Source organism: Camelina sativa, chromosome 11 (genome assembly GCF_030686135.1).
Source record: "Camelina sativa cultivar CO46 ecotype springtype chromosome 11, ASM3068613v1".
Classification (NCBI taxonomy): Eukaryota; Viridiplantae; Streptophyta; class Magnoliopsida; order Brassicales; family Brassicaceae; genus Camelina; species Camelina sativa.
Window position 1 is genome coordinate 43,838,486 of NC_141890.1, and position 20,069 is coordinate 43,858,554.

General features: G+C 37.2%; 5 protein-coding genes and 3 pseudogenes across 8 annotated transcripts; 3 read left to right on the forward strand and 5 right to left on the reverse strand.

Moving 5' to 3' along the window:
- Positions 1-243: 243 nt before the first annotated feature.
- LOC104725897 (uncharacterized) lies at positions 244-3,712 on the forward strand. The gene is made up of 13 exons (XM_010444648.3): positions 244-761; positions 954-1,066; positions 1,158-1,214; positions 1,421-1,516; positions 1,599-1,669; positions 1,903-1,945; positions 2,086-2,166; positions 2,258-2,317; positions 2,402-2,452; positions 2,540-2,637; positions 2,741-2,789; positions 2,890-2,934; positions 3,027-3,712. Exons 1-13 carry the CDS (start codon positions 368-370, stop codon positions 3,489-3,491), a joined length of 1,623 nt encoding a protein of 540 aa, XP_010442950.1. The 5' UTR covers positions 244-367; the 3' UTR covers positions 3,492-3,712.
- A 394-nt stretch (positions 3,713-4,106) lies between these two features.
- LOC109127432 (uncharacterized) lies at positions 4,107-5,616 on the reverse strand (annotated as a pseudogene).
- A 723-nt stretch (positions 5,617-6,339) lies between these two features.
- LOC109127433 (uncharacterized) lies at positions 6,340-7,884 on the forward strand. Its single transcript, XM_087474283.1, has 3 exons — positions 6,340-6,546; positions 6,640-7,364; positions 7,436-7,884. The coding sequence occupies exons 1-3, from the start codon at positions 6,511-6,513 to the stop codon at positions 7,530-7,532; spliced, it is 858 nt and encodes a 285-aa protein (XP_087330409.1). The 5' UTR covers positions 6,340-6,510; the 3' UTR covers positions 7,533-7,884.
- LOC104725898 (E3 ubiquitin-protein ligase RMA3) lies at positions 7,851-9,290 on the reverse strand. 2 transcript variants are annotated; one of them, XM_010444649.3, is made up of 2 exons: positions 9,135-9,290; positions 7,851-8,763 (listed from the first exon to the last, which is right to left on the reverse strand). In XM_010444649.3, the coding sequence occupies exon 2, from the start codon at positions 8,757-8,759 to the stop codon at positions 8,079-8,081; it is 681 nt and encodes a 226-aa protein (XP_010442951.1). In that variant the 5' UTR covers positions 8,760-8,763; positions 9,135-9,290; the 3' UTR covers positions 7,851-8,078. The 2 variants fall into 2 exon arrangements, with proteins under 2 accessions (XP_010442951.1, XP_087330410.1); XM_087474284.1 differs by having other exon boundaries at positions 9,039-9,223.
- A 497-nt stretch (positions 9,291-9,787) lies between these two features.
- LOC104728859 (RNA-binding NOB1-like protein) lies at positions 9,788-11,965 on the reverse strand (annotated as a pseudogene). Its single transcript, XR_015571948.1, has 5 exons — positions 11,589-11,965; positions 10,659-11,523; positions 10,395-10,566; positions 10,182-10,292; positions 9,788-10,096 (listed from the first exon to the last, which is right to left on the reverse strand). The product of XR_015571948.1 is annotated as an RNA-binding NOB1-like protein (transcript).
- A 608-nt stretch (positions 11,966-12,573) lies between these two features.
- On the forward strand, positions 12,574-14,613 carry LOC104728860 (uncharacterized). The gene is made up of 8 exons (XM_087474286.1): positions 12,574-13,264; positions 13,425-13,470; positions 13,560-13,609; positions 13,717-13,758; positions 13,868-13,981; positions 14,078-14,156; positions 14,241-14,312; positions 14,400-14,613. The coding sequence occupies exons 1-8, from the start codon at positions 12,651-12,653 to the stop codon at positions 14,445-14,447; spliced, it is 1,065 nt and encodes a 354-aa protein (XP_087330412.1). The 5' UTR covers positions 12,574-12,650; the 3' UTR covers positions 14,448-14,613.
- A 350-nt stretch (positions 14,614-14,963) lies between these two features.
- Positions 14,964-17,236, reverse strand: LOC104725900 (indole glucosinolate O-methyltransferase 1-like). The gene is made up of 4 exons (XM_010444650.3): positions 16,305-17,236; positions 15,831-16,141; positions 15,600-15,664; positions 14,964-15,515 (listed from the first exon to the last, which is right to left on the reverse strand). Exons 1-4 carry the CDS (start codon positions 16,769-16,771, stop codon positions 15,216-15,218), a joined length of 1,143 nt encoding a protein of 380 aa, XP_010442952.1. The 5' UTR covers positions 16,772-17,236; the 3' UTR covers positions 14,964-15,215.
- Positions 17,237-17,624: 388 nt separating this feature from the next.
- Positions 17,625-19,219, reverse strand: LOC104728861 (indole glucosinolate O-methyltransferase 1-like; annotated as a pseudogene). Its single transcript, XR_015571949.1, has 4 exons — positions 18,739-19,219; positions 18,265-18,583; positions 17,888-17,952; positions 17,625-17,781 (listed from the first exon to the last, which is right to left on the reverse strand). The product of XR_015571949.1 is annotated as an indole glucosinolate O-methyltransferase 1-like (transcript).
- Positions 19,220-20,069: the final 850 nt, after the last annotated feature.

A 20,069-nucleotide genomic window follows, 5' to 3' on the forward strand; every position in this document is an offset into this window, starting at 1 on the left:
GAAATTTAATTTTTTTCCTTAATATTAATTTAAATTTTTTATAAAATAATATTTTATTACTGTCATCAATTATATATAATTTTCATCAAAATATATCAAATAAACATGTGGGTTCAAAACCTAGTTTTGATACAAATTTTTTAAAAAACACTAAACTTAATTTAAACTTTGAAAACATTTTATACATTTCTAAAAAAAATATATTTTTAATAAGAAATTATTTTAATATTTTCTAAATGAATTAATTTACTCTTTTGTTTCCGACATAAGTTTAAGGTTTTGTAGCATCATCTCCCCGGCGGCTTCGAAACCCTAAAACCCCCCCCCCCCCCCCCCCCCCAAAAGATTAGCTTCCCGTCAATCTCCAATGGAGGAGTCTCCTGCTGCTAAGACGGAAGCTCAAGCTTTCGTATACGATACTCTTACGCCACTCTGTTTCTCAGATTCGAATCAATCTCCTCCGCCAGTTCATGACGAATCTCACCAATACTCTGTTTTCCGCAAAGAGATTTCAGATTTCAAAGATGACACAGCGCCGGTTGAATCAGCTACGATTGATTTCTTCTCACTGGACGTTGATGCCGGGAGTAATGATAAGGACGTCGAGCCTGTGACCCCGGTGGTGGTGGCGGCGGCGTCGTTGTCGAAGAAGAAGAGTAAAAAGAGGAAGAAAGATGAAGAAGCAGAGCAACCTAGATTGGAGAGTAACTGGTTTAGTGAGAATAGTTTCTCTAAGATCCCAATGCTTCAGTTGCATAAAGGTAATGAAGCTCAATATCATTCAAAAGTTTGAATCTTTGCTAAAATGTAGCTATTAAATTTAGGTTCTTGTTAGTTCGATTACTTTGTTGAAAGTGAGAAGCTTTTTGATTTGTGTTTGATTTTGCTTTTTGGTGTTGTATCTTCTTCACAAAGAAGCTTGTTGAGAAAGCTTTGATCTTGATTTGTTGCAGAAATAGTAGATTTCTGTGATTTTCTGTTACCAACACAAGCAGAGAAAGCTGAGCGTGATGCGGCAGTGGCGAGTGTGTCAAGTGTTATTAAGTATATCTGGCCGAGTTGCAAGGTACAAACTTTCGAAACTTCAATCTCTCTTTGAGCATTGTTTGATTTCAACAACTCCAATCTCTAATCTTTGCTTATTCTCTCTGTTGCAGGTTGAGGTTTTTGGGTCATACAGGACAGGGCTTTATCTTCCAACAAGTGATATAGATGTAAGTGTATAACACCACTTTGACTATGTGGTGTACATAATTAACGAGAATACCTTAGAGCAGCTTAACACAACGTTTATCTCCACATCCATTTGGAGTTGTTATAATACTGTTTTTGATACTTAGGACGTTAGTTGCTGTATAGATTAGTGTTAGGAAAGATCTTCATGTCTAAATCTTCATCCCTTTTTGCTGTATATATATAGGTGGTGATTCTGGAATCAGGTCTCACAAATCCACAGCTAGGTTTACGCGCACTCTCCAGGGCATTGTCACAAAGGGGAATTGCAAAGAATATCTTGGTATTTTGACTTTTTATTATTACTATTATATGGCAGTATCTCAGAGTGATCATGTCGTATAATTAGCTCTCTAATTGTTCAGGTGATTGCTAAGGCTCGTGTACCAATTATCAAGTTCGTTGAGAAGAAAAGCAACATTTCGTTTGATCTAAGGTTTTTTATCTTCCCATTTGCCCCTACTAGCTTCACTTTTAGTTTCAGTCCGCTTTTTTCTTATATCGGTTGTAAGCAAAACACTAGTTGAATTCTTAGCAATTCATGGAGGAACATTGAACTTTATGCTACTATATATCCTCAACAAAATCTTTTTGGTCTATGCACAAATGGCTATTCAGTTAATAGATTATATGATTTTGCTAGTATTAAGTATATCACTGGCTTTGCAGTTTTGATATGGAGAATGGACCAAAGGCAGCTGAGTTTATACAGGTTTGTGATAGACTGATAGTACATTTTGTTCCCCCAGATAGTTCGCATGAACTTTGAGATTCTTCAGCTGAATAATACTCTTTAGCAGCCTATCATGTTGATCTGTGTAATCTTACAACAAGTCTCGGATTATTTTTTAGGATGCAGTATCAAAGTTGCCTCCTCTACGGCCATTATGTCTAATTCTGAAAGTATTTCTACAGCAGAGAGAACTTAATGAGGTCTGGACATAATAGTCTGCTTTTCTTGAATATATATCATCCTTCTTCACCAAACCAAACATTCAAAATTGTCTTTTATGTTTATGTTCAGGTGTACAGTGGTGGAATTGGTTCATATGCACTTCTTGCAATGCTTATTGCGTTTCTCAAGGTAAAAGTGGTTACTTGGATTTCTCATTCAGAATTAACATCTCTAAATCGGACATTCCTTATCTTTTGTTCTTCTGTGAAACAGTACCTTAAGGATGGTCGAAGCGCACCTGAGCATAACTTGGGAGTTCTATTGGTATGCTTTTGTCATTGTGACTTAAAGCTTTAAACTTGCATGGCTTCATTTGTTGGCTAAAAAATTGATCCTTTTTCCTTAATGTAGGTAAGATTCTTTGATTTTTACGGGCGTAAGTTAAACACCGCAGATGTTGGTGTATCTTGCAAAAAGGGAGGTTCTTTCTTTTCTAAGAGCAACAAAGGGTAAGTAAACGAACTGACATTGGAGGTTTTAATTACATAATTCTCGTCTACCTCTACTTTTCGTGTTTGTTAACATTCTTTGTTTTCGTTTTTGTCTCTCCAGTTTCCTGAACTTGGGCCGGCCAGGGCTCATCTCTATCGAGGATCCGCAGGTTAGCTTCGAACTCTTCTGGTTTTGTAAAAACGAGGAACTTAGAATGCATGTGAACAAAAGATTAACTTGGTTCTATTTTGTTTCTGTTGTATACTCAGACACCAGATAATGATATTGGGAAGAACTCATTCAACTACTTTCAGGTTCTGTTCACTTGTCTAGTTTATCAACATTAGTACATTATTTTCGAGATGGGTGTTTATATACTCAGTAGAGAGTGCTTCTTTATATACAGATTCGGTCAGCCTTTGGAATGGCCTTATCTACTTTGACAAACGCAAAAGCGATCCTAGCGTTAGGACCAAACAGAAGCATCCTCGGCACAATAATCAGACCAGACCGGATCCTGTCAGAGCGCAAAGGAGGAAAAAACGGAGACGTAACTTTCAGCAGCTTGCTTCCCGGAGCAGGAGAGCCATTGCCTACTGACGGAAAAAGCAATGGCGGGCTTTTCTGCAATTGGGAGCTCGAAGAAGACGAAGAAGGTTCGTTCCCAAGAGGGAGTACTGCAAACGGGGACATTACTCCGATTGTAGATACTCCTGGTAAGAGATCGAAAGAGTCTTCTGGAAAGAAGAAGAAGAAGAGTAAGAGTAAGAGGGAGGTAGATGAAGAGGAGGAAGAAGAAGAAGAAGAAACGAGTTCAAAGAAGAAAAGACGATGGAAGAAGAACATAGTTGGATACAAATGGAAGTACTGAGATGTTACTTTTTAGTTGGTTGAATTTGGAACCAGAAAGAAAGGTTCTGTTATGGATGGACGCAGAGACTACGAGTGTAAATTATAATTTGGTAAAACAGTTCTTTATGCTGTTTGTAACAAATTAAAAGAATTTACCATCAGTTTTGAGTAGCTTTTAAATTAAAAAGGAAAATGTACTGGAACAAATTTAGACATTTAGTAATCAATTTTAAATTAAAATTATTTGTCTCGTTTGTTTATCTTTTTATTTAGGATTTCGTAAATATATAGAAAAGTCTGTTTTAATGATATAATTTGATTAATTTTCTGGTTTCTTTAATAAGAGCTATACTTAGAAAATTAAAGTATAATTTTGAAGCAGGGTATCATTGAAAATCGAAAGGAGAATAAGCGACCGAACGCTTTCATGAGACCGACCAGTGATAGACTCAATAGACAATAGACGTGTGGGGTTCACCGAGTAGGACGACTGGGAAACTACAACTTACAACAATCGTAAACCCTTTAACAATAGAAGGTGAACTGAACAAAAGTTTTTTTTTTAATAACAAAATGACAATTTTTGTAAGTAATAAAGTAGAAATAGATAGATCTTGACATGGACGAAGACACTTTTACTTGAGACATGAATGAAAAGCATTAAAAGGATATCAAACCTATAGCTCTAATGGAGAGGTGGAGAAAGAAAACACAATGGGTAGGATATACCAGGAAAATCAGTTAAGTCATACTCGCGGGCGCTTCTATTACTGATATCGTAAACACCACAGCCACGGCCAACATAGTATATAGAGTTAGGCCTCAGTCCAGGATACTTGCTTGCCTCTAAACAGAATGTCTCATTGCGCCCAATGAAAATGCAAAGATCTCCAATACTTTCTGTGTAGTTATAATAAGCTATCATTTTGCTTCCTTGGAGTACTTTGTCATCCTCTTCCTCTTCTTTCCTGAACACCATGAATCGCATGGTTTCCATAAGTACATAAAGGTTCCCATTGCAGGCCGCTAGATACGGAATAAAGTACCTTCAGAATACATAAAATACATATATATATATATATATATATATATATATAACATTTGGCAAAAGAAAAATATCATGCATCTAACTTTTATGTATGAGATTTTCTGCACTATTAATTGTTAACTAATTCATTGCGGGCTTACGTACGTACCATTGAACAATGAAACGTGCGCCAGAAGACGACGACTCAACAATATAGTCACGCCGTATACATGAAGCCAATATCTCCCACTCGTGTTGTGGTATCAAAGGGAAGTTCTCAAACTGTATTTGAAGGAAGCTAGGCTTCTTATTGTTTTTGAGATCCAAGGCAGCCATGTAGGCACATCCTGTAGTGAGGAGGTAAAACATTTGGTCTTTCCAAGAATAAACGAGAGGTGCGTCGAAATCGCAGGAGAATGGGATGTCTATACATGTCCACTCTGAATCTCGATTAGGCATACAATAATACAGTTTAGATCCAAAAACGCTGACAGTCACTATATAATCATCGTCCTGGTCGGGAAAAGGAGTGGACAATGAAACTGAGCCTACAATGAATTCACCAGTATATAACAATGGAGGCAGAGCAATGGTTTTGCCGTTTTGGTGGATGAATCTGAAGACCAAGGATTATACACGTTGGTGAGATATATAATCGAATCATCCACACACAAAAGAATTTGCCAGCCACGTGAGGTTCCAAAGAGGGCGAGTTTGCGCAACTGTAAATCTTTTTGATAATATTTTTGAGTAATCGTGATGATTTTTTCACTCCTTGGATTAAATAAATAGAAATTTATATAAATACTTCCATCTTCGTCGTATACAAACTCAGTTTTGAAAAGCATGTACGGGGTTTGTCGTGGATATGAGCAGAAACGGGCCGTGTCACCTTCTTCAACCTGCATGTGAATATGTGATCGATTGCGGAGAAATAAAGTTACAAGAGAGAAAGAGATGGCAAAATACATTATTTGGGTATGTTTAGGGGGATTAGTGATTTTGCAATGGGTAAAAAGAAAAAACAAAGACTGATGATGTGCTTAGACAAAAGACATGAAAGCATAAAAGTAAAACTTACATAATGTTTTGCAACAAGACCGAAGAGCAGAGACATTGTTTTTAAAATTACCCACAAGTATATATGTTCACACCCAATCATCTATAGGTTGGTATATGTCTTATATATATATATATATATATATATCTCATTATTTTAAAGTTGGTATGTTTTCCTGAGACACGTGACGCAATTTTTAATCATTGTAAGACTTCACCTATATAATGTGAAAGAGATATATATATATATATATATATATATATCTAAATAAATATGGTATAATTAAATTGTGACATATGTAAAAATTGGTTCAAATTTCCCTAAGCTACTCATATTTATTTAGAAAGAGATAATATTACTTTTAATGTTTATTTTGTTTTTCTAATATCTTCTAAAAATCATACATAGTTAATTTTGTTATATATATAATAAAATAATGTGAGTTAAAATATGTTTCTTTGTCAAGTAATTGATAGAAAGAAAAAAATGAGCTTTTTTAAAATTTATTTCCTTTTGTGTTAATTTATATTAATGCTGATCACAAGATAATTTTGTTTTCTTGAACAATACGTCTAAAATTAACATTAACAAAGTTTATATAACATGTGTCAGAAATACATGAATATAACTTTAACACGTGTGTATATTATATAAGTTGTGTCAAAACTCCACAACTATAATACTATTTATTTAGAAAAGAAAATAGAATTTACTTTGTAATATTTATTTGTTTCTGTCTTTGTTTTGTTATAACTTAAAAGTTTCCTTTACTAATCATTTGATTAATCTATGCTGTGTTTTGTCCACTACTTTCTTTTCTGTTTTTTCTTTTTTTTTTTCTTGGGTAGTACGTCTAAAATATTACATAAGACGTGATCAGTGAATGTGAAAGTGAAAACATAAACACATGATCAAGTTGTAAAAAGTTTGGGGGTTGTTTCTTGGATAACAATGTCTCTGCTTTTCAATCTAGTCGCAAATCTCTCTGTAAGCTTTTTTTAACTAGTCGCTATCAACAAAATACAAATGTGTTTTGCTGTGTAATTAATCCCTTATGACGATTTTTCTAAACAATCACAGGTTGAAGAAGAGAGTGGTCATCACAAGGCTGCTCGTTTCTTCTCCTCATCTCCAGAGAAGCAAACTCCGTATATGATACTTGAAGGTTATAAAGTAGGAGAGTCTTCAGAAGCTGAAAACATCATAATGAGTTTCAAGTTATTCGATCTAAGTAAAGAAGAGATCATCGAGGTTATCCACAAGTCATTCCCAAAGTTGTTGTACGAAGAGTCAAGAGTCATTGGGAGCTCGCGCGGCTGGATAGCTTTTATGAGCAAACATGATGGAAGCGTACATCTAAGCGACGTATTCAATCTCGGGTCCCTTAGAGTTATAGCTCTGCCCCAAATACCTATGCGTACTTCTTCCACTCCCATCATAAATGTCTCCTTATCCTATCCGCCAGACCAAGACAATGATTATGTAGTGTACGTCAAGTTCTTAGGCAACCGGCTACATTACTGTAGGCCTAATGACCACTCGCAATGGGTTACAATCTATAATGACGACATCCACGAACTCCACTATGATATCGTTTTTTCCCAACGAAACCAAATGTTGTTCCTCGTGATAGCAGCAGCAAGTTTCTTGCTTTCTTTTGATCTCAACATGAACAAAAGGTATACGATGTTGCATTTGAGAAACATCCCAAAGATGCCACAGTCCGAGTGGGAGTCGTTGGCTTTGTGTTTCAAGAGAGAGTACTTGGTTGAGTCCCCCGGTGGCAGACTTTTTGTTGTTAAGCAGTGAGTGTTGATCAAACAGAACAACTAAATTAACTAACTAACTATGACATTAACTAACAACACTCTTGCAGGTATGTAGAGACATACGACCAAGGGAACAAGGAGATTATATTCAACAGAAACAAGAGATTTATGGTGTTTAAGCTAGGAACAGAAACAACGAATTGAGAAATTGCCGCTTATTACATTGAAGACATTGGAGATCTCTGCATTTTCTTTGGCAACAATGAGACATTATGTGTTGAGGCAAGCCAATATCCTGGACTTAAGCCTAACTCTATATATTACATTGGCTATGGTCTCGGTGTGTACGACATCGGTTCCAAAAAAGTTCACCAGTTTACTTCATCTATGTCTCTCAATTGGCCTCTCTATCTCTTACCAAATCTTATCTAATCATCCTCATGTTTCATTTGTCTTTTCACATGTTTTGATGTATTCTGAGACCTTGTTTGATGTTTACCATGTATTTCCTAAGACAAAAAATTTTAAAAGGGCTTATATGCTCATATATATATCATCATCTGTTTCTGGAGCATACATATAATTCAAGCCGAGGAGATACATGCACAACTATGTATGAATATATAGTTTTTAGGCAAATACAACAGAGACAAACAATGGCTTATACAGCTTAAGACCAAGCAGTGACTCATCACAGACAGACTGTACACAAAAAAAAAACGAGAGCTAGAAGAATAAACAAGTAGTGACTCAGAACAAAAAGAGACAGAGGAGAATGCAGCAAAGGAAGAAGATTGATACCCGATGTAGAGACTTCTCTAGCTGCACTATCCTCTGGTTGTTGTTCCCATTGACGAGTCGAGAGTTCCTGTAAGGATGAGCCAAAGTGTTTGTAAACGTTCCAAACATCCTCGTGTCCCCTAACATTCCAATAACCGGGTACAAGAAACTCATCATGACTGCATTGGCGAGATCAGTTGATGATTCCGTGGCCGCAGTGAAGCCACCGTAATGACGAGGAGACTGAGCTTGAAGGTGATGATGTTGATGACTGATCAGATTGTTCAAAGGGGATGATGATGAAGCGGGTCTTTGAGGTATAACCGTATCTTCAGAAGAAGACATGCCTCTTCCATAAAGAGGAACCAAAGAACCGATAGAAATGTTAGATTTGCAGACAGGACAGTTCTGCTGCTGAATAATGGAAGGAGAAGATGATTTCTGAACATCTAACCATCTGTAAATACAAGGCCAGCAAAAAAGGTGTCCACACAGAGTCACAACAGGATCATGTGCCGTCTCTAAACAGATGTTGCAATCAAAACACCCACTTTCGTCAGTTGGAACTGTGATGAGACTCGGCTTTTGTGTCAGTACAAACCCATCACTGTGTGCTCGTTGCGCATCAAACCTAAAGAAGTCTCCTTCCATGATCCTGAAATCAAAGAGTAAAACAGAGAGTAAAGTCATGTCATTTAGAATAAAGCACACAACTTTACAAGAACCAAACACGCATACGGCATATCATACAAAACTCTATTATGTGAACAAATGTTACGAATATAAAAAAGCCATTGATTGATATGATTTGACTAATCCTATCAGAATTATCAAAAAAAAAACCCTACAGCAAAGTCAAAATCACAATGCAAAAAAAAAATGATCTTTGTGGATTTGAAAAATCTTCAAATTAGGAATTCAAGAAACTACCTTTACCACTCCAATCCAATTCCAATAATCTGAGGGTAAAAACCCTAAATTTTAATTTCCTAAATCTAGAAATGGTGGAGGATTCTGAGAACGTACCGTATCGGAGACGACGATTGGGATACGAAAATTGAGAGAGAGAGAGAGAGAGAGAGAGAGAGAGAGAGAGAGTAGAGAAGCTTCTTTATGTTATGATGGAATGGATAAGAATTGAAGTTGATGTTAGTGACGACCACGACGATAATGATTGATGATGATGACTTGTTCTAACTTAATTTATATATCAATAAAAACAGATTTTCTGAAAAAAAACAAAAAAAATTCCTAAATTTATATATAAAGAAGAAAAAAAAAATTTAACCAGGAAAAAAAAGAAGAAGAAATAATTACTTTAAAATGGATAACTAAATTTAAGAATCTGCTCAAAATTGATGGTAAAATTTTTTGATCTGTTACAATCAGCATAAAGAACTGTTATACCAAATTTATAATTCTACACTCATTTTTGGCAGCGTTCGTTTTTATGATGTCGACAAAAAAATAATATATATATATATATATATATATTTATGATGATTTTTCATAAGTAGGATTCCAGGAATGTTGAGAGAACCAATCTCTGGTCTAGACCAACAAGACGATTCTTCCATCAAGGCTAGAACCACTAGTTCACCACCTCGTAGTTAAAAAAAATCTAGCTCACCACCTCGTAGTTAAAAAAAATATATATATACTTAAAGATGCCGGTATAATTTTTAATTTTTGTATTTTGATTTAAGCAGTATGGAACACAAGTAAATGTATATCTCTTCTGATATAATGTATTCTGAACAATATTGTTGGTTTCTATAGAAAACAAAAATAAAAGTAAAGGAGATGCTTGCTTGTTTTATCGGCGGAAAACAAAAAGATCAGTGCATAGAACGAGAGTAATGGTTATCGTTAGGGTTCCGTGTCTGGCTGAAAATTGCCGTAGTTCTTCTCAAAGGAGGCTGCAATGGTGCGTTTCTATTACTGTGATGGTTCATGAACACATCGTCTGATACAAAATGCTCATCTCCCTGTAAAACCAACACAACATAATCAAAGTCAAGAATGGTTCCTTCCGCTTCAAGCTATCGATATGAGTTTTGTAAATATACTAACCGGTTTGCTTGCTTTCTTCTTGGTCTTGGGACGGAGAGGCAGTTGATCCTCCCTTAGAACCAGATTCTTGGTGATTCCGAGCCTTCCACCTATAGGCATTGGTATCGAAAACTGCACAAAGACAGAAGCAGACGATGGTTTCTGTTTAAAAGCAGAGTAACAATATGACTCGTGTAAAATGAAAAACCAGATAAACTAGGTGGTTCAACTTACTTTGGTCCCTCGGCGTGTAATAATACGTGGCAGAGGCCCAACTATGATGGTACCATTCGCGCGTACCGTTAACGGTACCTTATATAGAGTGTCCTTATTAGCGCACTTGGGACAGAAGACTCCTTCCATTTCAGAAGTTACTGCGTAGCAAACATGGCATTCCCTGACCCACCTTGAAGATCCAAACGCAATAAAGTGTAAGAAAGACATCTTTATCACAGCTAAAAGAAACTTGAAAGGAAGATCTGATTCATAAAGTCGTACCTGATTAGTTGGCGAATTTGCTTTCCTCCGGGTGCAAGCAAACGCAAACCCATTTGAAGAATAACATTTTGCATGGCGTAGTCACCAGTTATACAAGCTACACTGGACTCAGATAAGGATCTCAACGACTTCTCGCTTCTACCATCATCTGCCTCAAAGGTATCACCAGCCTCACTAGCAACATCGATCCCCTCAGCTTTGACTTCAATATCATTCTCACCATTGCTCAAAGTTGTTTCAGCATTCGTGTCCTCATCATCCTTTCGGATATCTTTTGCACACTTTTCAATAGGGTCTTCAGATTTTTCAGCTGCTAGATCTCGCTGAATATCATGCTCAGCCAAGGCATTGTAACGTTCCCACTTGGCCTTTCTCCTAAGGAACTTTCTATGAGTACTGCTACTAACCGCAGGTCTCCAGTCACCAGTAGTATCTTTATCATCGTATTCGCCCTGTGACGCATCTATACCTTCCACTACCATCTTACCCGCAAGGTTCACCTCTGTTTTCTTTGGCGTGTATCGCTTCTGGTTCCTGTCACCTTCTTGCTCATCCTCTGCAATGATATTCATGTCAAGGTCTTGAAGTGGAAGTATTTTGGAGGTCAAGGAGTTTGATTTGTCCTCCTCGGTCTCGTTTTCTAGTGCTTCCCACTACTCCAAGTTAGCCACATTGGAGTCCCAACCAGGTAACTCCTTTTCAGGTAATCTCTTTAGTACCTTAACAGTTTGAATCGGCATAGGAGCATCTCTGAGATGTTTCGTCCCATGAAACTGAGCCTCGAGTGTGTATGTCAAAGCAATCAATTTGCGATCAGCAAGAGAGAGATAACGCAATTCACCAATGCTCTCAGCAAATTTAATAACTAACCAGTCAGAATAAAACAAGTCAGTGTCAGTCTGACAGAGATGCAAAAAAAACACATGCTACCTTTAGTGAGAGATTCAGGAGAAGGTTCCATGATTTCGATAGTGAAAGGGGTCAAGTCAAGACGACGGCGAGATTCACGGTCACGAATCTCGGAGAATAATACTTCAGGTACGGTTACGAATCTTTCGGCCAAGTTGGTTAAACTCTGGCGTCCTTCGATGATGACGTTGGCGTCAACAACCGCAATAGATATTCCCTTTGTGGATTTGCAGTTTCCGACCAAACCGACCGGAGCTCCGTACGTTGTCGGAGGCTTTTCAGGAGGATCTTTCTTCACTATGGAACTCCACGTCGAGGCTGGGTTCGGATCCATGATTGCTTTCGTTATTTGCCGCTTAGACTGAGAGAGAGAGAGAGAGATAGAGAGGGCGAAGAGGAAGAACCAACCTAGGGTTGCTCAATCACAGCGTCATTTCTTGTTGTTCACTTATCTTAAATAGGCCTCTCTCAGGCCCAAATACACATTTATGTTTTAAAATTGTAATTTACTCAACCATTTCTTAAATTGAAAAATTCTGCAAGAATATTTTCTGGTACGGTAGTAGGTTTCCATAATGTGTCACGTTTGTGTTCTAAAATGCCATTATGAAATGAGGCTTTTAGTTCATGGCTTCATGCATTACTACTCATTTTCAAGTTACATAAACCATATAGCTAGATAATCTTATGAACTAAAAGCCTCAATTAGTACGGTTCCAAAGGAACGAAACCAACGTCAATTTTTCTCGAACAAAAGTCTCTTAATGAGTCTATGATAATAAGAATGTTACACAAAGACTGCAAAGAAAAAAAAAGTTACGAAAGGTAAATATGTAAATATGTAAAGAACTCTTGAAGAGAAAATTAATTTGGGGTGTCGTTGATGATAAAGCTCATTTATCGTCATACGATTGGGCTCTTATACGACACATTATTCTTATTAATGGGCTTTATCATCAACTACGGCCCAAAATAATTTTTAAGGTCCTATTATTTGCACAGGCTTTTGGGATATTTTAAACGGTTCATCACGGCCTTCGATCTAGGGGCCAAGTTTAAGCACTCGCCGGCGATTTAGCGGAGATGGGAAGAGACCACGACGGTTCTCCACCGGGGAACACGATTCGCGACGTTGATGATAGAGACTACAGGATAAAATCATCCAGAGAGAAACCGAGCGGTGCTGGAAAGGATTCAGGGGAAGAGAAAGATGTGAGTCGCCGCCGTGAATCGAAGAGGAGAACAAAAGACGGCAAAGAGTCTGGTTCCGAATCAGGTTTAGAGAGTGGAAGCGAGTCTGAATCGGAGAAGGAAGAAGAGAGACGTAGAAGTAGAAAAGATAGAGGGAAGAGGAAATCAGATCGGAAATCTAGGAGAAGACGGCGTGATTATTCGAGTAGTAGTGGCTCGGATTCGGAATCGGAATCGGATTATTCGTCGGAGTATTCTGATTCCGAGGAGAGTGAGAGTGAAGATGAGAGAAGGAGGAGGAAGAGGAAGAGAAGAGAGAGGGAAGAGAGAGAGAGGAAGAGAAGGAGAAGAGAGAAGAGGAAGAAGTCTGATAAAGATGGAGATAGGAAGAAGAAGGACAAGGATAAGAAGAAGAAGAAGAAGAAGAAGAAGTCTGAGAAAGTGAAGAAAGGAGCTGTTACTAAATCATGGGGCAAGTATGGAATCATCAGAGAAACTGATATGTGGTAAAAGCTTCTCTGTCTCTTAGTGTTCATGTTTTGGAAGATCTTGAGCTCTTAGATGTGATTTTAGCATTACAATGTTGAGCCTTTGTGGAGATTTCGATCGAGTAGCCTTGGATTGTGTACATTAGATATTGAAGTTGTTGATCACTCATGTGTGTAGGAATAAACGACCAGAGTTCACAGCATGGTTGCTTGAAGTTAAAGAGGTAATTTTATAGCCTTATATGAGATCCTATTTTGGTTTGGAACTCAAAATCGATGAATCTTAAGGTATCTCTGTTTATGGCACCAATAGGTTAACTTGGAAAGCTTGCCACCTTGGGAAGAGAAGAAGATGTTCAAAGAGTATGTATTGTGATTTTTGATTTAGATTACATCTCCTGAGTATGTGTTCATATGAAGCTCTTTTGGTTTCTGATAAATGTTGTGTGTGATTGATGTTGTTTTCACAGTTTTATGGAAGACCACAACACTGGTACATTTACTTCGAAAAAGTAAGCCTCTTTCTTGTGTGGATGTATTAGTTTTGTCGAATGCTTATAAGTTATAATTGAGATTTGTTGTTCATCAAAGATCTGATTTTTTTTTTTTTTTTTTTTGCAGATACTATGACATTGATGGGTACTACAGACAAAAGTTGGAAAAAGAGATGAAAAAGGGTTTGAAGAAAGCTGGGATTAGTGAACGTACTGTCTTCAATGATGAGGAACAACGCAGGTAACAAAAGATTCTTACTTTTACATGACCAGTCTCTAATAAAATATACTGTGGGATGAGTTGCTTAAAAGGCATGTCTCTTTGTGCTTGTTTCAGGTTAGAGATGCAGGAAGTACGCGAAAGGCAGAAGGAAGAAGAAGTTTTAGCTCTAAAGCGATCAATGGAAGGCGGAATGGTCAGTGTCTTGTTTGAATCCTTTGCCATTCATCCGCTTACTTGCACAAAACTTATGTGATTGACTATAATAAATCAATGGCAGGCACAAGCCATGAAAGAGCAAGCTCGGCTAAAGGAAGAAATGGTTTACTTATACAAGATTGGGGACATGGAGGTTCGATACAAAAAACCCTTTGTTGATCATCCTCACTTTCATTTTTCAAACTCATTGTTGATGTAAACGTTTTTGAAACACATGCAGGGTGCAGCAGCTATACAGAGAAGGTTGGATCCAGATGTTCCTATGTGATGTGGAGTTTTTGGTTATCTTCTCTTACCAGCTCTAAATTGTGTTCCAAGGTTCGAACTTTTGTAACATAACGATCAAAAAAGCACTAAAGCTTTTTATCTCCTAGATCCCTAAGCATGATACTATTTTGTTTTCTTCGCTTTGGATTATTGTTTTATGACTACCATAGGCTGGCCCCAATTTTGACCAAGTCGGTCATAGAGAGTCAACAAGTCGGTCAGTATCCTATTGTTCGGTTTAGATGACTATTAATTGGTATAGCGTTCGACTATTCGGTTTAGATGGATCGGTCTTAGCGTTTGGTTTATCGTTTTAGACAGTCGATTATTATTAGTTTGTCACAAAAAAAAAAAAAAAAGACAGTCGATTTTTCATTAATCTGTTTAATTAGGAGATACATACACTTTTTTTTTTAGTTTAGATATGGTTAAAAATGTACTAAATAGTAGTATTGACCTTTATAAAATTCTTGTTCATACATTGAAGATTATTGAAAATCTCGGAACTAAAATAAAATTACCCCAACCATTATTTTATTAGACTCAACTTAAATGTCCCAATTTACAAATTACACAATCTCGTGTGGACTATTGCCCACCGAATATAATTATTAAAAACGTACATAAAAAGACACTCGCAATCGTAAAATGGAAAAACAAAGCATTACACAATATGACAATACCAAATATAAAGGATAATAGTTTTGCTTCTTTTTTTTTTTTATCAAACGTGGGGCTTAGTGTAACCCAATATCAAAGCTATTGAAATCTATTTATAGATTTCGATGACGGAGAACGGAGAAACTGGACACACGATTTCGCAACGGGAAAATCCTGATGCATGTGCTAAAGTTTCGTACTCTGAAAGAGATCTCTCTTTACCAGACGAGCATTGTGTTAACATTGTGATGTCCATACCAAACACAATATTAGAGCATATATCTCTGCTCATTGCTTCTACTGGTGTAACCATTTCCACTATTATCACTTTTCCGTTTTCTTTAAGACTTTTCCAACAATTTTTGAGAATTTGTACGCAGTGTTCGTCCGTCCAATCATGTAGTATCCACTGTTATGATTACCGAGACATTATATATGATGCTTTAGTATTATTTTTTTTCCTTTTATTGGTTGAGATAGATATAGAACTTACCTTCATGAAAATGGCATCTGCATTTGGAATCTTTGTGAACATATCTCCCGCCACATGGGTAACACCTGAACTCATGTTTAGTACGTATAATTAAAACCCGTCGTATAATATGTATAATGAAACGTACATGGTTTACGATTAGTACCGTTATTATTATAACATGACAGCAATATGTTCTGATATTATATGTGTAGATAATGTTAAGAATTTAAATAATTACATGGTTCATACCGGGATAAGAAGGAGCATTGGCTAATACCACAGCTAAATCGAAATTGATACCAATAATATGAGGATACTTGGAAGTGATGAGGCCTAGTGTGCTACCAAGTCCTCCCCCAACATCCACCAAAGTCTTCGCATCTGTGAATCCTTCATAATCCCTAAGAACCTTCTCCATAACCATGGTGGAAGATTCCAACATTGCCCGGTTGAACACTTTACCAAATCCCTCATCGGTTTGGATGTATTTGAATAGTTTCATCCCATGGGCAGAACTAAATGCATCTTTTCCTTCTAGTATCACATCTTTGAGATGTGTCCTATGAAACAAAACAAAAGAAAAACAAAAAAAATCCTTAGTTGGTCACTGATGACAAATGTAAACATAAAGGCTTGATGGTCATAGATAGCTAGTTTAATGTATTTGAAATAATTAACTATAGTATTTTTTTGTTTTAAATGCGTATAATATAAACAACGTACCAAGTCTTGATAAAGACGTCGCTAAGGTCAAGCATGAACAGAGAGGCAAAAGATCCCGAGACGTCTCTATTGTTCAAGAGAAAATTGCAAACCGGTTCGGCTGCATACACCCTCTCGACTTTTCCGGTTTGACCGTTCTCTTCTGCTACAATGGAACGGCATTTGAAAACCGAATAGCTAGCGAGAAATCGCAGCATCCGGTCTAGCAAAACTGGAGCCTCCGGATTGCTCGGTTTGGTTGGGAGTCTTTGTGCAATCTCAGAAGGTGAGAGCCACAAGCTGTCGCCTACGGTGACCATGGTGTCGATCACGCCGAGTTCCAAGGCGGCTTTGAGAACCATGGGCAAGGAAGCTGCATTCGAGAGCCTCCTCGCTAGCAAGCTTGCCTCTTCTTCAGCTTCTTGTTCTCCTTTGGTTGGATTAGGTTTAGGGATAATGGTTATGGGAGCTTGAAAATGGTTTGCCATTGTTCTTGTTTGAAGGGAAGATATTATTTCGGTTGGTCTCAACTTTCACTCTTTGTGCCATTTTATAGAGTCAGACATCAGTAGTGTTGCCTAGTGTATGGGCACTAGTGGTAGTTGTCTAGGGGAAATACGGAAACTCGCTCCATTAGTTAGAAATACCTACTGGTCTGGTTTTCTTGGTCGGGATTGGACTAGCTTACCCTTGAGTTTAGTCAGTCTCGTTTGTGTTACTGACTGGTTGTGTTGGTTTTGGTTTTTGCTATGCAAATTGAACCTGGCACCTTCTTATCCGATATAGGAACCCGGATAATCTTGGCATTATAGAAGGATCTATCTAGAATGAGACCATCAATATTTGGTTAGGTGACCTAAAATTAGATATGTCGATCTTATTTCTTCAGCTTTTGCTGTTACTCTCTGTACAACATTATCTGGTTAGGTGATGTGACCCATATTAGACAGCCAAATCCAGCCAACGTTATGTGTTGCTTTTTTTTTTCGCTTACCTTATGTCCACTATTTTTTTTGTGCTTGCTGTAGTGACCATGTCGGCGAGAACGTGGATCGTTCAGTTATACAGTGTCATCAATGTGGTTTTTTTTTTAGGTAAGTACGTTATTAACGAAACACCATAATATATTTACATAGGAGCCTTCTAAAGAAAAATAAGAGAATGTTAAATCGAGGCTCTTGTGGTTCTGATGATATACGCTCTTTAGATCGCAACGCAAAAATGAAAACCAACAGAAAAGTTAGAAGAGAAGTTAGTCATAACTTCTAGTATTTTGTAGCTTGGAATCTTTTTTTTTTTTTTTATAAAAATATCTTTGTAGCTTGGAATTTTAAGTTGTAATTTGTTTTCTTTGTTTTGAGGATATAAAAGTAGACCATCTCAAGGCCCAAGGGAACTTAGCATCTCCATTAGTATCACTTTCCCATTTTCTTCAAGACTTTTCCAACAGTTTTTCAGAATTTCTACGCAGTGTTCGTCCGTCCAGTAGTAGTATCCACTGTTATGAATTTATGATTATCGAGATTATATATGATGCTTTAATATATATAGCTTTGATATTTATAATTTATGTCTTTATTTGTTGATATAAATACAGAAGTTACCTTCATGAATATGGCATCTGCATTTGGAATCTTTGTGAACATATCTCCCGCCACATGGGTTACACCTGAACCAGTTTTTGTAAAATTAAAACCCGTACGATTTGCACCGTAATTATAATTTATACATAAAAATATTCAGCATTGCTTGCAAGTTAAAAACGATCATTGATATTTATAAATGGCGTATAAATAAAAATACTTCAATCATAATAATAAAATGAAATGATTAATATTAATAAACCGTGTATTGGATTGTTATAACTATAAGTAGGGATGATTTTGCCTACAACTGCTTTTTTTTTTTTTTTTTTTTTTTAATTCTGATATATGTAGTATAATATGTTAATAATGTATAGAATCACATGCATGGTTCATACCGGGATAAGAAGGAGCATTGGCTAACACAGGAGCTAAATCGTAATTGATTCCAATAAGATGAGGATACTTGGAAGTGATGAGGCCTAGTGTGCTACCAAGTCCTCCCCCAACATGACAACATCCACCAAAGTCGTCACATCTGTGAATCCTTCATAATCCTTTGGAAACTTCTCTATAATTACGATGGAAGATTCCAACATAGCCCGGTTGAACACTTTACCAAATCCCTCATCGGTTTGGATATTTTCGAATAGTTTCATCCCATGGGCAGAACTAAATGCATCTTTTCCTTCTAGTATCACGTCTTTGAGATGTGTCCTATATATGAAACAAAACAAAACAAAAAAAATCCTTAGTTGGTCACTAAGTGTCCAAACATTAAGGTTTAGTGAGATGGTCGTAGATAGCTAGTTTAATGTATTTGAAGAGTTAACTATAGTATTTTTTGTGTTAAATGCGTATAAACAATGTACCAACTCTTGATAAAGACGTCGCTAAGCTCAAGCATGAACAGAGAGGCAAAAGAACCCGAGACGTCTCTATTGTTCAAGAGAAATTTACAAATCAGTTCGGCTGCATACACCCTCTCGACTTTTCCGGTTTGACCGTTCTCTTATGCTACAACAGAACGGCATTTGAAGATCGAATAGCTAGCAAGAAATCGCAGCATCTGGTCTAGCAAAACTGGAGCCTCCGGCTTGCTCGGTTTGGTTAGGATTCTTTGTGCAATCTCATAAGGTGAGAGCCACAAGCTGTCGCCTACGGTGACCATGGTGTCAATCACACCGAGTTCCAAGGCCGCTTTGAGAACCATGGGCAAGGAAGCTGCACTCGAGAGCCTCCTCGCTATCAAGCACGCCTCTTCTTTAACTTCTTGTTCTTCTTTTGTTGGATTAGGTTTAGGGTTAATTGTTACTGCAGCTTGAAGATGGTTTGTCATTGTTCTTGTTTGAAGGGAAGATATTATGTGAGTTGGTTTCAACTTTCAATCTTTGTGCCATTTTATAGAGTCAAATATCAATAGTGTTGCCTAGTTTATGGTGGCCTAGTGGTAGTTGTCTAAAAGAAATATGTAAACTCGCTCCTTTAGTTCAATATCTACTTAAGAACAACGTCGGTAAACACTGGAAAGTCGAGTCTGGACTTCAGCCCAGTTAAAAATACCTAGTGGGATGGTTTTCTTGGTCGGGATTGGACTAGCTCACCCTGGAGATTAGTCAGTCTCGTTTGTGTAACTGACTGGTTGTGTTGGTTTTGGTTCTTGCTATGCAAGTTGAACCTCGCACCTTCTTATCCGATATAGGAACCGGGACCATCTTCACGTTATACAAGGATCTATCTAGAATAAGACCATCAATGTTTGGTTAGGTGACCTAAAATTAGATATGTCCAGAGCCGGCCAAGCAAGCGAAGCATTGGCTTGCGGCCATACATAAGAAATAGAAAATTTCGGCCGTTTTCAGTAAAAGTTTTCCTTAGGCTAGTGGTTAAATTGTACTAACATTAACACTACCTCTCAGGTTCGATCCCCATGAGCTGCAATTAGTTTTTTTTTTCTTTTTTTTTGGCTTGTAGCCCTAAAAAGTTGAGCGCCGGCTCTGGATATGTCAATCTCATTTCTTCAACAGATATGCCTATTATTGTTTTAATGTTGTTATGGTGTCCATACTGTCTGTAACATTATCTGGTTAGGTGAGATGACCCATCTTAGATATCGGTATCCAGCCAACGTTATGTCTTGCTTTTTATTTTTCAATAACATTATGTCCACCATTTTTTTGTGGTTGTTATAGTTAGTGAATCC

Coding starts and splice junctions, on each gene's coding strand:
- LOC104725897 (XM_010444648.3), top strand. CDS start 368: ATGGAGGAGTCTCCTGCTGCTAAGACGGAAGCTCAAGCTTTCGTATAC. Junction 2,167..2,257: donor AGCAGAGAGAACTTAATGAG/GTCTGGACATAA, acceptor GTTTATGTTCAG/GTGTACAGTGGTGGAATTGG. Junction 2,638..2,740: donor TTTTCTAAGAGCAACAAAGG/GTAAGTAAACGA, acceptor TTGTCTCTCCAG/TTTCCTGAACTTGGGCCGGC.
- LOC109127433 (XM_087474283.1), top strand. CDS start 6,511: ATGTCTCTGCTTTTCAATCTAGTCGCAAATCTCTCT. Junction 6,547..6,639: donor ATCTAGTCGCAAATCTCTCT/GTAAGCTTTTTT, acceptor AAACAATCACAG/GTTGAAGAAGAGAGTGGTCA. Junction 7,365..7,435: donor AGACTTTTTGTTGTTAAGCA/GTGAGTGTTGAT, acceptor ACACTCTTGCAG/GTATGTAGAGACATACGACC.
- LOC104725898 (XM_010444649.3), bottom strand. CDS start 8,759: ATGGAAGGAGACTTCTTTAGGTTTGATGCGCAACGAGCACACAGTGAT.
- LOC104728860 (XM_087474286.1), top strand. CDS start 12,651: ATGGGAAGAGACCACGACGGTTCTCCACCGGGGAACACGATTCGCGAC. Junction 13,265..13,424: donor ATCAGAGAAACTGATATGTG/GTAAAAGCTTCT, acceptor TCATGTGTGTAG/GAATAAACGACCAGAGTTCA. Junction 13,982..14,077: donor AATGATGAGGAACAACGCAG/GTAACAAAAGAT, acceptor TGCTTGTTTCAG/GTTAGAGATGCAGGAAGTAC.
- LOC104725900 (XM_010444650.3), bottom strand. CDS start 16,771: ATGGCAAACCATTTTCAAGCTCCCATAACCATTATCCCTAAACCTAAT. Junction 16,142..16,304: donor GACGTCTTTATCAAGACTTG/GTACGTTGTTTA, acceptor TTTGTTTCATAG/GACACATCTCAAAGATGTGA. Junction 15,665..15,830: donor CAATGCTCCTTCTTATCCCG/GTATGAACCATG, acceptor ACATGAGTTCAG/GTGTTACCCATGTGGCGGGA.